The sequence below is a fragment of the Sturnira hondurensis genome, unplaced genomic scaffold, assembly GCF_014824575.4.
Source record: "Sturnira hondurensis isolate 20B ecotype Veracruz unplaced genomic scaffold, ASM1482457v3 Scaffold0000880, whole genome shotgun sequence".
NCBI classification, from domain to species: Eukaryota; Metazoa; Chordata; class Mammalia; order Chiroptera; family Phyllostomidae; genus Sturnira; species Sturnira hondurensis.
The window spans coordinates 22,708,137-22,725,030 of NW_028073511.1; the positions used below are offsets into that span (position 1 = coordinate 22,708,137).

Sequence of the window (16,894 nt, forward strand, 5' to 3'; positions counted from 1 at the left end):
GAACAAAATACCTACACAGACTGAAGATGAAGGATAGGAAAAAATCAGGGTAGCAATACTTATATCAGACAAAATAGGTTTCAAAGCAAAGGCCATAAAAAGAGACAAAGAAAGTCACTTTATAATTCTAAAGGGAAAAATCCATCAGGAAGCTATAAACATTATAAACCTAGGTGCACCCAATGCAGGAGCACCAAATTATATAAAGAAAATCTTGGAGGACTTCAAGAAAAATATAAGTAGCAACACACTTACTATATGGTATTTTAACACCCCACTGTTACCAACAGACAGATCTTCCAAACAAAGAATCAACAAAAATATTGTGGCACTGAGTGACACTCTAGATCAAATGGACTTAATGGATATATACAGGACTATTCACCTGAAAGAAGTAAAATCAACAAGACTTTAACCAGATTCATCAAGAAAAAAGAGAAATGATCCAAATAAATAAAATTAGAAATAAAAAGGCAAAATTACAACCAATACCACAGAAATACAAAGGATTGTAAGAAGGTACCATGAACAATTCTATGCCTAGAAAATTTAAAATCTGAGTGAAGTGGACAAATTTCTAGAAACATATAATCCTCCAAAACTGAGTCAAGAAGAAGCAGAAAGCCTAAATAGATGGATATCTACTTGTGAAATTGAAAAAGTAATTAAAAAACCTCTGGCCCAGAGTTTCTCCCTGGGCAGGATAAATTCACAGAATTTAATGAAATGTTTAGAGAAGAGCTATCCCAAATTCTTCTCAAACTATTCCAAAAAGTCCAAGAAGAAAGAAGACTCCCAAACTCTTTTTATGAGACCATTATTATCCTAATTCCAAAACCAGTTAAAGACACAACAGAGAAATAAAACTACAGGCCAACATCGCTGATGAATATAGATGCTGAAATCCTCAACAAAATATTGACAAACCACATCCAGGAATACATTAAAAAGATCATAACTATGATCAAGTGGGATTCATCCCAGGAATACAAGGATGGTACAATATTCACAAATCAATAATTGTAACATGTTTACATAAAGAAAAACAAAGACAAAAATCTCATGATCATAGCACTAGATGTGGAAAAAGCATTTGATCAGGTACAACACCCATTTATGATAAAAACACTCAGAAAAGTAGGAATAGAGGAGTATCCCTCAATGTAATAAAGGCCGTATATGAGAAACCTACAGTTAACATTATACTAAACCTACAGCTAACGTTGTACTAAATGGGCAAAAACTAAAAGCTTTCCCCCTAAGATCAGGGTGTCTTCTTTCACCACTTCTATTCAACATAGTATTGGAAGTTCTAGCCACAGTGATCAGACAAGAAATAAAATGCATCCACATTGGAAAGGAAGAAGTAAAGCTGTCACTGTTTGCAGATGACATAGAAAAGTCATGACATATGACAAAAAGATGACATATACTGCAGATGACAGTATACATAGAAAAAAGTTTTGGAACATTTACACAGTAGAATACTACTTGGTTGTAAAAAAGAAGGAAATCTTTAACCTTTGTGACAGCACGAATGGACCTGGAAAACATTATGTAAGTGACATAAGTCAGGCAAAGGAAGACAAGTAGCATATGATTCACTCATATGTGAACTCTAAAGAACAAAATAAACTAGTAAAGTTGAAACAGACTCATAAATAGAGAACAGACTGACAGATGTCCGAAGGGAGGAGGGTTGGAGGAGGTTGAAAAGGGTAAAAGAAGGAGACATGGTGATGGAAGGAGATGACTTCAGGTGAACACACAACACAATATACAGATGAAATATTACAGAATTGTACACCTGAAACCTATATAATTTATTAACTAATGTCACTCCAATAAATTCAGTAGAAAAGAAAAACATTCCAAGTATTGAAAGGTAAGGACTTTCTTCTGAGAAATAAAGTTTTCTGATTTATCAGCTAGATGCAACTTACTGTATGAATCTTTCTTGCTAATTATGTATCTCAGGAGTATGTAATCTTAAAGAGCATTTTTATTATACTTTAAAATGATAGTGTGACTTGATTATGTTTTTTTTTTCAGAAAGTATCTGTATGTCACATGTTCTTTTAAAGGAGCATTTAAAAATGAAGTTAAAAAGGCAGAAGAAGCAGTAAAGATTGGTATGTAGTTACCCGTGGCCTACGTCATTCTTGTTCGTTCATTCTACAGACGTGGACTGTGCACGTGTTCTAGGATGCATACTGCAGTAGCATTGCAGCAGTGACCAAATGAATCAAGTGTAGTTTCTGCCTCTAAGGAATTTTATAAAACACGTTCCCCTCTCTGGTTTCATTTAATTATTGGTATTTATTATTATAAGTGTGATACAGATTTCAAGTATGCACTTAGTACTGGCTTGGTATATCTTAGAAACCTTTGTCGCTGATGCTGAGTTAGATCATTTTGGAGACTAGTGTTGCATCCACTTTGAGAAGGAATGTTCTACACATTCTCTTCCCACGCAGTAAGGACAGAGCCATCCGTTCCCGGTGATCCAGGAGTGAGAAGCAGTTCTCCATGAAAAGTGTTTGGATTTCGGTAGTTTTCAGGTAGCCAAACGTTCAGTAATGACTTTTTCATTTGTACTTATATATTTATTCCCTTGAAGTTGCCATGTCTAAGAGGAAGGACAGTATGGCTGCCTACACTTAGAATGTTTAAGATCTGTGGATGGAATACGGGATTTTCTGAGATGATGATTCACGAGCCTTTCTCCCTGCTCGTGGCTATGTATGTAGAGAATGCTCACTGAAAATTGCTTAAAAGAACTTCATGATATAGTTACTTTGCTTCTGCTTCTAGCTGAACTCACGCTGAAAGATGCACAAATGAAGGTAAAGCAGCCTGGCAGCACTTACTTGTCTTCTCCCACCCAGGTACGACATAGATAATAGTCTTCTTAAATGGCAGTGTCCTTTCATTACCCTTAATAAAGTTGTCTTTTATCTTTTACTTCCTAAACTTTTAAATGCAGACGAGCTCAGATGATTCCGTTGATTTTCACACAGGTAAACAGAGTAGATGAATGCAGAGAAAGGAGACAAAGCTCAGCAAGTGGGGGAAGGCTGAGACAGAGAGCAAAGATGAATGAAACATGGGATGAATTTGGAACAATGGGAAGAGAATCACAACTTATTTCTTTAAAATCAAAAGAAAAGGAATATGAGAAAAGGAGAAAAGGGTGAAAAGCTATCAGATAAAAAAAAAACTAGCCTATCAAGTCTCCTTGAAAATATCTTTTCAAATTATAGCTCCCTATGGACCTAAATAAATGGGCAGAGCGGGGAGAATACTAATAAGCAATTCTTCTTTCCAGTGCTGGAAATTATGTGCTATAATGATGAATATTAATAACAGTACTTCCAGCTTACAAAGCTCTTTTCATATGAGGTGCTCCATGCAGTCATAAACATTCTCTGTAGTCCTTGCAATATACCCACAAGTAAGATAGATTATAAAGAACTATTATTATTAATTACAATGCAGGGCAACTAAGAGAAAAAGGATATTGATTACTGCAGGACATGCATTGTAAGTTTGCTAAATTTTACCAAAAATATGGAACAAAGCTTTCTACATGGTGAATCATTACAAAACACACTTGCATACATACAAAGGAATAAGTATGTATTTGGAGAAGAAAAGGCCTTCTTCACTTTTCCTTTATCCTTTTCTATGGATTCAGTTTATCAATTCTTTTCATGATTTGCTCTGAAACTTTCAAAAGGTAGAGGTGTGCCTGATGAAGAGCTCTTAATGTCTAATGGTCATGATCGTGGATGAAATCAGAGTAGCACACTGTAGTGCCCCAGGCTATGCATGCCTTTCCCCAAATTTGCTTACTTTTATTCCTATATATATATATTTATATTCCTATATATATTCCTATATATTTATATTTATATATATATAAAGTGAGTCCCATCTTGCTATTGATTTAAAGTTTATGCCTTTGGTATTTTGTCTCTAAGAAATCAATTTCCTTGGCTTTATGTATTTGAGAGACAAGAGAAACAGACTCTCTCTAATGGGTCAGGACCTTGCTTTCGTGTGGCCTTAACCTTGAGCTCTCACTCTTTGCTCTGCGCTGTAAGTGTACTGACAGGAAGGGCAAGGATGTCTTTGACCAGCTCGCTTTGCTGCTCTGTTGCACACTGTTTTTTTTTTTTTCTTAACACAGAGAAAAGAAAGCAGAATGACCTTGGCATTTGACCTCTTAAATTCCTGTCATCAGTTGAGTCGTTGAATTTGAAGTGAAGTGAAATACTTACCAACCACTTACCATTTATTTTTTTACTTCTAAGTTAGTGCAAATAATGTTCAGTCAGTGCTATACCCATCAAATGGGATGCCCATTTTATATATCCAGTGGGTGGAGAATATTAAAAATGCATTTTCAAAAATATATTTTACTAATTATGCAGTTACAGTTGTCTAAAATTGTATCCCCTTTGCTCCCCTCTACCTGGTATTCCCCATTCCCTCCAGCAATGACCCCCCCATAGTTCATGTCCATGGGTCATGTATACAATTCTTTGGCTACTCCATTTCCTATATTGTTCTTAACACCCCCCTGTCTATTCTGTACCCATCAGTTGGTACTTCTTAATCCCTGCACCTTTTCCCCATTCAGTCCCTTCTCCTTCCTGACTTAAAAGCCTCCAAGTGACCTTCATATCTATGATTCTGTTTCTGTTCTGCTTGTTTGCTTAGTTTGTTTTAGATTCAATTTTTGAAAGTTTGTAAATTTTTGCCATTTTAATGTTCATAGTTTAGATCTTCTTTTTCTTAAGTAAGTACCTTTAACATTTCATATAATAATGGCTCGGTGATGATGAACTCCTTTAGCTTTACCTTGTTTGGGAAGCACTTTGTCTGCCCCTCGATTCCAAATGATAGCTTTGCTGGGTAGAACAATCTTGGCTGTAGGTCTCTGCTTTTTATGACTTTGAATATGTTTTGCCAATCTCTTCCAGCCTGCAGTTTCTTTTGAGAAATCAGCTGACAGAATAATGTGAATCTTCCTGTAGGCAACTAACTTTTCTCTTTGTGCTTTTAAAATTGTCTGTTTATCTTTAACCTTTAGCGTTTTAATTATGATGTGTCTTAATTTAATGTGTTTAATTATGATGAGTCTTTGGGACTCTCTGTGCTTCCTCGACTTGTATGCCTATTTTCTTCAACAAATTAGGGAATTTTTTTTCATTATTTTTCAAGTACATTTTCAATTTCTTGTTCTTTCTCTTCTCCTTCTGGCACCCAGTTGATTTGAATGTTGCTACATTTGAAACTGTCCCATTAGCTCCTTAGCCTATCCTTGCTTTTTGTTTTTGTTTTTTATTCTTTTTTCTTCTTGCTGTTCTGAGTCAATCTTTCTTCTTCCTTATTTTCCAAATTATTGATTTGAGTCTTGAGTTCATCCACTACACTGTTGGTTGCCTATAAGTTTTGTTTATTTCACTTAGTGTAACCTTCATATTTGCCTGGGTCTTCCTTATGCTGTTGAAGTACCCAATGAGTTCTTTGAGCATCCTGGTAACCAATGTTTTGAACTTTGCACCTGATAGATTGCTTATCTCCATTTTGTTTAGTTCTTTTTCTGGAATTCTCTTTTGCTCTTTCATTTGAGCCATAGTTCTTTGGCTCCTCATTTTGGCAGCTCCTCTGTGTTTGTTTCTATGCATTACATAGAGCTGCTTTGACTCCCTGTCTTAGCAGCATGGCCTATGGTAGAAAATCACACCAATAAGTAGGATGAGGTGGAGCCTTCAGTAATCACCTGGGTGGGGCAACTCGTGTAAACCAGGTTCATGGAGTCTCAGCTGTGGTGTTGCCACTTTGTGTGGCTTTCTGTGTGGGAGGGCTCAGAAAGGTGACAAAGCCTCGGCCTAGCCTTTGGAGTTTTGTCCAGGAGGAGGCTGTTTCCCAGCACTTGCCCTGTTGCCTGACACATCAGTTTCTCCCTGTATAACACTGGTGCCCTTCTAGCTGCTGTCCCCAGTGCCGGAGCCCAGCAGGTGTGAGTCTGTGGAAGTCCTAAGTTTGTTGTGGGCCATTTAGGAGAAGGCACCTAAGAATCATGCAGTTTCTTCCAGTGCTTCAACTCCCCCACCCCCTGCTGGTTTTTGTAGCCAGAAGCTATGGGAACTTATCTTCCTGGCATTAGAACTCTGGGCTGGGTGGTCTGGTGTGGGGCTGAGGTCCTTCACTCCTGAGGTATCCCTTCTAATTCTTGTCTACTGAACATGGGTGTGGGACTGCCCATTCTGTGTCTCCACATGTCAGCATTTCCACACCTTCTCCCTGTCTGGATGAATGTGAATTCTTTAATTCCTTAGTTGGACTTTCATACAGCCTGATTTTCTGACAGTTCTTTTGGTGATAGTTGTTTTGTAGTTTAGTTGTAATTTTTGCTGTGGTTGTGTGAAGAGGCAAGCCAGATATACCTATGTCTCCATCTTGACTGGAAGTCCTCTAAAAGTATATTCTTATTTGTGAAATAATGATGCATTTTTTTCTGTCTGGCTAGAGGGAGTGTATTAGAGAGAGGGTAGTGCGTGAACCAAATATATCAAATTAAAAGAGAAGAAAGAGGGGACTGGTGTCGAGGCACTCTTGAGAGAGAGAAAGTTTAGGGTGTATCAGAAACTTTATATAAAGGAGGCATTTTCCTTTAGCTCCTGACCAAATTTTTAAATTTTATGTATGTATATTTTTCTGAAGGAAGCCTTATGTGATTCAGCATTTTCTGTTCTCACAAATGGAAGCCAGAGTGTAGGTATATTGAGTGACTTTCCCAAGCTTTCAGGAAGTCAGTGTGAAAACCTTTCTGGTTACAGGGAGCCGTGGTTCTTTCTCTGAAAGGCAGAGACGGCATCAGAATTTGTGCAACAAGAGAACTGTTCTCTGGAATTTAGTTTGTCTTCTTAGCTATTGGAAGTAGTCATTTATCAAGTATTTATTATCTACTGTGCTAAAATCACATTAGGCAATGTGACCTATCACTGCTACCCTTGTGAAACATTCGTATAATAGGATAATAAATATGAACTCAGCCCTCCTTAATTTAATAGCATAATGTTCTCTCCTAACCAAATGCTCTTCTCCAGGATGTAATACAGAAAGCTTTGGAAGATGTGGAAGCAAAGCATAAGATTCTTCAAGAGAAACGGAGGTAAGATGTGAGATTTTTTGTTTACCAGAATTCTCTGTGCTGTACCAAAACAAGTTCTGGTATCTGAGTAGGTTTGCAGACTTGGTGGTTTTGTGAAAAATTCTCTCTCTCAGCCTATGACAACTTAAAGAGGCATCATATGATCAATATCACTCAACCAACATAATCAATATAAAGTATTTATAAATACATATTTGCAGGTACCCATATGTTTACATAATGTTCAAACTTCTGAATACAGAGTGAAAAATAGTTCAGTGTCTGATTAAATGAAGAAGTGACTTTCCCAGGGGATCCACTGACAACTTCACTTTCCCTGTGTCCTTTGCCAATTAAACTTTGGAAAGTTGGTCCTGGTTTCTTTCCTCATCTTGTACTTACTCAAATTTAAGATAGAAAATATTTCAAGTAAGTTTAACATGTATATATGGTTTAGATAAAAATAGTCAGCCTATGTTACAGCACCATTGCTTATGTTTGTGAGGAAGACTTGCTCTCCAGCTCAGGTGTTTAACAGGTTAAACTGAAATGATTGCTGCTATTTAAGTAAGGTCAGACTTCAAAAACTGCATTAGCTTTGTTCGAGAAACAATTTTTTAGGGAAGAATTACTAGTTTTTAGCATTATATTTCATGAACCATAAAGTGTTATGTAACCAATCATCACTTTTCCAAAACCTTAAATTTGAAATGTTAATTATGCATTTATCAAAATTATTGTTAAGTAAATGACATAGACATTTTCATAGGAAAGCAAAGGCCTCTTTAAAGTCTTCAGAAAGAAGAAGCTGGTTGATGACTTGTTTGAAGTCACAATGATATGCATGAAATGTAACCAGCCCATATTTTATTAATAATAATGCCAGTTGGTGTGAAATTTTTATAGCAAAAGGCTTTTTAAAAAAAGTTGAAGACAATCAGTATGCCACTTAATATCACAAAGTGATTATGCATATCCTGTAACACCCTGTTTTGGGATTCCTTACATAGTATTCCTTTGTTAAAGAGTGGGGGTCTAATTTTCTAGTATATTTATTTTGAATAGACATTCTTGAGAAAAAGTTCAATTCACATATATTTAACCCTACATGTTAAAAATTCATAAATATGAACCCATGTTAATAACTTCCTCAGAAAGTCATATACTCTATATCATATCCACAGAAAAGGGCTGATAGTTTTTTTATTTTGTAAGATTTTATTTATTTATTTTTAGAGAGAGGGGAAGGAGAGAGAAAGAGAGGGAGAGAAACATCAGTGTGCTTGCTTCTTGCCTGCCCTCTACTGGGGACCTGGCCTGAAACCCAGGCATGTGCCCTGACTGGGAATCAAACTGGGGGCCCTTTGGTTTACTGGCTGGCACTCAATCCACAGAACCACACCAATCAGGGCTGATAGAACTTAATCATTGTCCTTTAACGAGATACATTTAATCAGTCCAGTAAGTATCTTATGTCATTTGTGCTATCTCGTGGTCACAAAATAGAAAAGAAAAGGCCATTTTTGTGGAATGAAAGGAGATCTAGGATGGGTAGAGGGGAGGTATTATGTTTGCTGCCACTCTTAGGAAAAGAAAATAACAGTTGCTACGCATCTAATCTGTTCCAGGTTTATATTACTATTATCTCTTTTAGTCTTCATGGCATCCCGTGTGACCAGTTAGGTGTATTTCCATTTTTGAGATGAGACAGAAAGTCGAAGTGACTCATCCATAGTCAAGTGACTATGTTCATACTACAAAGATAAACTTGCATTTGAAGCCAGGTCCATCTTTCTGGTTTTGTGTCCTGGCACTTCTCAGGAGCTCCGAACAGCCTCCTGTTGTTATGGTTGTTTCTATCATATTCCATTTTACACATTTAATAGAAAAGTCACATAATGCATAGTGCAGTAGGACAGAGTTCGAGAAACAGGAGCTTACATTTGTTGTCCTTGTGAACTTTATTAACTTTGACTTTGGAAAAAGAGTGAAAGCTGAAGAATATCTTCTGGCGCATTCTGACCGATGTAGGACATTTGGAGGCTTGAGGACATGCTGGAATTTAGAAATCCCATCCAGCATTAGAAATACCTGAATTTTAAAATAGTCGTCATTTCTCAAAAGTGCTGCAATGTACATATTATGCCAGTTAACATTTACAGCTATTGGGCATTTTCTAGTTCTTGTACATTTAAATTGGTAAACTTGTTTTTGAATCCAGGAATGCTTGTGTTTGATTGGTTACAGTTATTGGCCATATGTTTATGTAAAACACTTGGCTATGCTGGGGTACTGAGTATACCCATTAGGTTTTGCAAAATACCAGGTACCTTATATATAATTCCTTGATAATTGCCTTCTGAGTTTAATTATTCACATTTTTGTAAACTGAATATTTTTATTTAATAAAGCCTTTTAAAAACTTTTCTAAATGTAATGATAGAGAATTAAAGAAAGCAAGGACACTTTCCCTGTTCTTTGGAGTGAACGTAGAAAACCAAAGCCAAGCTGGGATGTTCATTTACAGTAATAACCGCCTGATCAAGATGCATGAAAAAGTGGGTCCGCAGTTGAAAATGAAATCCTTGTAAGTATGTTTTTGTTTTCAGAGGCACAGGCAGGAGGAGGAAGGTTGCTGTAAGATGCTGTCTCTGGAGTTAGATGAGTGATTAATCATAATGGGAGCAGGTGTCACATCCTCTGTCCACCCTTCCCATCAACGCGCAGGCATTAATCTGCCTAATTTATAATACCAGTAGAGCTGTATGCCTGCTCTAAGGAAGAAGCTCACTTCTGGAAATTTTTTTCAATGCATTTTCTGAGCAACTTGATGTTTTAACATTCTTTGAACCATTTATTTGAGTTAAGTTTTCAGGATTTTACCAATTTAAAAATAATGCAAGCATGTGAAAGAAATTTTCGAAAACAAAAATCCACAGTCTTATAAAACAACCCTGTTAACATTTTGTGTAGCCTTTTCATGTATGAGTTCTTGCCAGTTAACTGCATGAGCATATATTTTTAACACTACAGCTTATTTGAATTCCAGAGCAAGACATTCTGGTGCTTTCCCAATGGTCTGAAACTCCACCAGCTGCTTTCATGAATTATGTAGAGTCCTGAAGGGAGACTATAGAAAGCACGGAGTTGGACAAGGCAACTGTGACCAGTGGAATGGCTTAGGGGAAACTTTTTCATCTTGCTTTCTCACTCTTAAAGAATTAGCAGTTCGTTCATATGTTCACTTAACAAGCACTTGTATTGGAATATCATGTGTGCCAAGCATTGTACTAAACTCTGCAAACAAGATGGTGAAGACCTATTGCCATTTGCTAAGGAACTTATAGTCCGGGGAAAGGGATGAGTGTATAAATATATACATTTTATTGTATGGATACAGCAAGAATGATCTCTGAAAAGATAAACTAGTTTCAAACCCCAATGCATGCCTTGCTTCAAACCCCAGTGCATGTAGAGTAGAACTACTTATCATGGTCTTCCAGTGACCTGTTCTTTACCTGGCTCTTTGACACCCTCACCCCACCCATGCCCACCCTCTCGCTGAATTTCCCTCACACCAGGAAACTCTTTGTTCCTCAGATGTCCTAAACTTGCTCCTGCCTTATGGGCTTGACTCTTGCTATTTCCTGTGCCTAGAACCTTCTGTCTTTAGCTCATATGGCTGGTCCCAGCATGTCACTGAGGCACTAGCTCTCAAGTCCCCTCCCAGGAAGGTCTTCTTGGACTGTCTAAATAAAATCAGCCCCTGCCATGAACCCACCCCCACAATCTGTCACATACTACAGCAACTGATTTATTTTCTTTACCTCACTTATCACCATCTGAAATGATCTTGTACATTTATCCGTTTACTAGCATCATCCTTTGTCACCTTTCAATAGAAGAGAAGCTTCATGAGCTTCTGTCCCATGAGCTTCATGGGACACTGTCTTTCTGTTTGTTGCTATATTCCTAGTTTCTGAAATAGGGCTGGGTACTCAGCTTGAATGAATGAATGGATGAGTAAATAAATATGTGTATGCTAGAGGCAAACATTAGGTGCAAAAAGAGCACTTAGTAGGAGCAATACACCAAACCAGTCAGGCTTCCTGGGAGAAATGATGCCCTAATTTAGACTTAAGGAATGAAGAGTGAAGGGAGGGCTGCATGGGAGGGGAAGGTGTGAAAAACTTGATAGGCACCGAATTGGGCAGGCTTGATTTGTACACCATACCAAGGGCATTGGGTTGCTCCGAAGAATTAGAGTCCAGAAACTCTTTCCCTAAACAGAGTATATATCTAAGTTGAATATTCTAGTTATTGTACATACATCACAAGCTGCTAAGAATATGGGAAAAATTACATTTATCCATCAGGCTAACAGGCAGATGCCTGTTACTATCGGGAATAATCCAGCCCTTACGTTCCCTTAGTAGAACTCATTGAGCACCCTGTGGACCTTTGCAATGATAAGAAGAAGTCCAACTTGGCACATGAAATGAGGATGAAGACAGTGACTCTCTGGCCAGCTTCAGTAAGAGGATCGTGTCAGTTTCTTGCAGCAAGGCATTGTTAGTGGTGTTTAATGCTGAGAGACCTCCTTTTCCTACCCCCAGCCCGCCTCCCCATGTAAGGTGATAGGTTTGGGGAAGGAGGCATATTATTTCAGTGATGATGTACTAAAGCCTAAACATACCTGGGATCATCATAGATTTATGTAACAAGACACCATTGTAGAATAACTTGTTAAACTTTGGCATGGTTCAGACCAAGTGAACAAATTTATTTTTGAAAATATTGATTTCACAATACTGGGTATATTTGCCTTTTCTTTTTCTCCTTAGCTAACTTTCACAAAATTTATGTGTATTTATTCTCCCAGACTTGGTGCAGGCGTGGTTGGAATTGTTAACGTACCCTTGGAGATCATGGAACCGTCACACAATAAGCAAGAATTTCTCAATGTCCAAGAATATAACCATCTTCTAAAAGTCCTGGGACGGTTCTTGGTCCAGTACTGTAAGGACACTGGGATCAGTGAGTATGCAATAGTTACAGCAAGAGGTGCTTAAAGGGATCAACTTGTGTGATTTCTTTAAGCCAAAATGATTGCACTGATTCAGGTAACCACTAACCCAAAGCCCTGGAAGAGAACTCCTGAATTAAAAACACGAGGGAGCCCTGGCTTGTGTGGCTCAGTTGGTTGGGCATTGTCCAGCAAACTGAAAGATTGTGGGTTTGTTCACGGGTCAGGGCACATGCCTGGATTGTGGGTTCAGTCCCCGGTCGGGGTGTATGCAGGAGACAATCAGTCGATGATGTTTCTCTCTCATGTTGGTGTTTCTCTCCCTCTCTTTCTCCCTCCTTTCCCCTCTCTCTAGAAGCAATAAAAGAGCCAGTCTCAGAATATTCCTAGAATATCATGAAAAAAATTAAGCAGCAGAATAAAATTGTACTTGGAGGGCACTCAGCAGCATGAAGGGGCCGCTGATCATGGAGGGAGTTTGCTCCAGATAGGCTGAGAAACCCCGAGAGGGCATCCAAGGCTCTACCGTGTTAAGAGTGCACAGCCCATCTAGCTCCGAGTAGTTCCTACAGCATTGTTATATCATGCCATAGAATAATCATTGTAGTCCCTGGGTAACTGTAGATATTTTAAACTTTGTTTTGAATATGTTAATTCCAGAAAGACTGTGATTAAAAAAATCACTTAAATAATTATATTTGGAAACTTAAAAAGATAAACTTCAGTTATCTGGAAAATTTGAATTATTCAGATCACTTCACTCTCCAGAGATACCTGAACAATGAGGTGGTATGCTGTGCATTAATTAAATCAACTTCCTGTGACCTCTGCAGACACAAGGTTTCATTTATGGAAAGAAATAGTCTAATGTGTGTTTGTTCAATGATTTGCACGATGTATGTATAATTCATGTGTATCAAAATATATGTCTCTACCCTTGAGACAACTTGAAATCTTATTATTCTTCCTCTTGAGGTTGAAATGTGAGAATATTTTCTTTTCTTTTATACACATTCTGCTTGGTCCTAAAATTTTCTCATACCAGTGAAACAGGAAGTAGTGCAAGAACTCAGGGGAAAAAAATAAAAGTGAGAATGAGGTTGAGGGCACAGATTTCCTGCCAAAGCTGGGGTTTCATGTCTTTCTCTAATACCTGCTCAGAGTGTGGTCTGTGGACCAGCATCCCTAGCTGAAAACTTGTTAGAAACTCAGAATGCTGGGCCACACTCCAGACCTCCTGGACTCGAGTCTGTATGTTAGCAAGATCTCCAGGTGATCTGTGTGCTCATCCAAGTGCTGTTTGAGAAGTACTGGTCTGAAGAGTACAACCATGTAGTTTTTGCTTAGCATAGGCATATTCTTTTCATATGTAGTTTTTTCTCAGACATGTGTGAAATTATTATACTAAACATAGGAATAGCTACATTATTCGACTGGTTTGCTGAAAGCTGTAGAAAGCATAAGAATATACAGAGCGAGGTAAAAATCAAGTACCTACTTTCTGGTTTTTAAATAATGCCTGCATAATGTGGTACGCAAGGAAAATGTTAAGCACTTGAAAGTTGTGCAACTTCTGATATTTTCTCTGTAACCTCTGTCTTGTTTTCCTCATCCTTCAGGTAAGGAATTAAGTCTTTGGAAAGGGCCAGACATTAAATTTAAAGGAGACAGGAATGATCCCCATCCAGGTCACACCGAAACTCAGGATAGCCACGCTCGATCCCATGTGTGGGGAGCTTCCTTGAAGCTCCTTTGCCAGCCCCCGCCACAGCCACACTCTCCACTGAAGGGTATCACTTGCCAGTCTTACCTACTCCCTATGTAACTCCCTTTCCCTATCTTATCTACCTAGTATTTTTTCAAAACCTCCTCAGTGGAGGTAGTAAAATTCAAAATAAATGTTACATTTGTATTTCAATTATTACTTGGTAATGCAGTCATCCCTCACTGTATGATGATTCACTTATTGTGGCTTTACTATACCCACGATACAGTAAAGCAGCAATAGGTGAACTGCGATAGAGCTAGGGATGACTGTATTCTTCACTGGTGAGTACCCACATAGAATTTTATATGTTGTTAAAATTACGTAGGTTTAAGAGTGTAGAAAGTGTTTAAGAGCATATGAAGTGTTTATAAGAGAGTGGGAAAGGTTTATAGGAGTGTGGGAAGGGTTTATAAAGCCTTAAAATACATATGAATAATAAAATAAATATAATGCCGCTACTCTGTGAATTTTTGCCTATTGCAGGGATCTCTGGAATGTAATTCCTGTGATAGGTGAGGGATCACTGTAACATATTCTTTATTCTTTTCCTAATTCCATATGTACCTATGAACTGATTGTGGGCTAGAGGGTACTCTCACAAAAGTTGTTGCTCTAGAAGGAAGGCAGAGCGGAGAAAAGATAGTGAGCGTGTGTGTTTGTTCACACCTCTCACAACTTCATCCCAGAACTTCATGATCAAAGTGAACCTAGTAATCAAGGTCAGAATTGGTAGTCTCCAGAACTCTGCTGAGGACATTGGCCTTCAAGGTCTTTGCTTATTAGTTCCCACAGAAACAACCAAAGTGTCAGGAAATGTTTGCCTAATACTTAGAAAGCCAGTATTACAGGACACACAATTTTAATGAGAAGTAGGTTGGGTAGGTTTTTGCCTTATAAATAAAAGATGCAATCTTTGTATTTGCTGTAAATCTGATCTGTTTCTATGGAAAATTGGGCCCTTGTAAAAAAATTGAATTGGCAGAAAGGGAAATGGAGAGGTAATAACTTTGTGTCATTTATCAAATCTGCATTTCCTTTCGGCACAGTTCATGCTAAGAATCTCAAATACTTTCCTTGTCTCTGAGTCTGACCTCATCTCACTGTCTGCTTCTGTGTTTTCTGAAGTTTTATGCATCCTTACAGTAAAATAGAAATATTAGCCATCACTTTTTGGAGTATAGACAGAAGGAGAAGGGAAAGAAAGAAACATCAAATGAGATTTGAGATTGAACAGAAGCAATCATGTAGAAACTTATTACTAAACTTTTCCAAAATGGATCAGAATATGGCTGATGTACTAAAATGAATGTATGCTATAATAAGCATAACCTTTCAGAGCAGAACTCAAATCACTGAGGTTGGCAAGGAGGCTAAAAATCATTTAATGCAGTCACCCCCCATGCTTTGTCCCCTCTACTCACCCACCTCGGCCCCAGGCAAGTGGACCGCCATTTGAAATGGCCTGAGTGAGGGCCTCCCAAGAAAGAAAAGTTGCTGCTTCTTCAGGCAGCCTGTGAATGTCTACACAACTGTATTAAAAATACACTGTCATATTACAGTCAAATCTATTTCTCATGTATTCTTTTCTTCATTCACCTGTGGTAGGCACGAAGTGTAACAGGACTAACAAATTAGACACTGTACACCATCTCTGGGAATTAACAATCCAGCAGAGCTAATATGATTTGGCAATTAGAAGTAGGATTGGTGTCCCACAGAGGAGGAGTGCTGAGGAAGCCGGTGATAGGGGCTCACAGGCTGGAGGCCACAGTGGGTCTCCCCTGAGAAGTGATGTTCTCTAAAGGATGAGGAGGAGTTAGCCAGCCCAATTTGATTCTTCCTCCTAGGGGCCACGAATGATGACCCTCCAGATATTCAAAGACAAATGTTCTGTCTCTCTCCAGTCTTGTTTTATTCTAACATTTCCAGTTGTATTGCTGTTTTTCATTTAACATGACATTAAATATATTCACAACTTAACATTATACTTTATAAAGTATATCACCTAGAAACAAGAATTCCAGATGAAACCTGAAAAAACTAGAATAAAATAGGATGATCATCTCTTTCTCTTAAGAAGTTATAACTCTATTGACACTGCCTAATATAGTAACTCTCAATGAGCACATTATTGACCCTCAGCATCTTTATTACTAATTAAAATTCATAATAAAATTTTTAATGTGTATTCTTATTAAGTCATAATTTTCTTGTATTTTCTGGTGTTTTTAGACCCTCATGTAGAGTCATACATTTAGTCTATTAAATTTTATCACCTCATTGGGCCCATCCTTTCAGTTTGTCAAGACCTTTCGGGAAATTTAATGTTGATTTCTAACTAATGTGCTAGTTTTCCAGAGATGTTCAGTTTGGCCACTATTTTCTTTATGATTTCATTTAAATCCTGTTTCACAGGATCAGGGAAACTGAGCCCCTAGCCCTCCACCGGTGAGGTCCACCGAGGTAGGAATGGGACACTCGTGAGGACAATTAACCAGTTACAAATTTTCCTACTTATGCTATCACCTAACCCATACCAACTTCTCAGTTTGTGTATAGTTTTTAAAGTGAAGGATACTATCGTCTAGATTATCTAAAAAGTCGATAATGCTTTATGTCTTCGCTTGGGCTGCTATAACAAAAGCCCGTAAACCGGTGGTTTGGGAACAATGTGGGTTTACTTCTCACAGTTCTGGGGGCTGCAAGTCCGAGAACAGGGTGCCGGCGCGGCTGTGTCCTGGCGCAGGTTCTCTTTTGGTTCACAGAGGTTGGTATCTTCTTGTGTGTATCCTCCTGTTGTGGAAAGAGAGGGAGCTGGCTCTCTGACCTCTTCGTATGAGGCACTAATCCATTCAAGAGCTCCACTCTCTTGACCTAATTACCTCCCAAAGGCCCCATCTCCAAAACCATCACAATGAGAATTGGTAAGTTTCGA

The 16,894-nt window shown here is 38.1% G+C and overlaps 1 protein-coding gene across 1 annotated transcript in view; it reads left to right on the top strand.

Annotated features, from left to right (window-relative positions):
• Positions 1-16,894, top strand: part of MORC1 (MORC family CW-type zinc finger 1) — a 124,914-nt gene that overhangs the window by 45,211 nt on the left and 62,809 nt on the right. Inside the window, exons 8-12 of the mRNA XM_037056862.1 lie at positions 2,053-2,132; positions 2,815-2,888; positions 7,122-7,186; positions 9,609-9,752; positions 12,048-12,202. Of these exons, the coding sequence (XP_036912757.1) occupies positions 2,053-2,132; positions 2,815-2,888; positions 7,122-7,186; positions 9,609-9,752; positions 12,048-12,202 (518 nt within the window). The remainder of the gene's footprint in view (positions 1-2,052; positions 2,133-2,814; positions 2,889-7,121; positions 7,187-9,608; positions 9,753-12,047; positions 12,203-16,894) is intronic.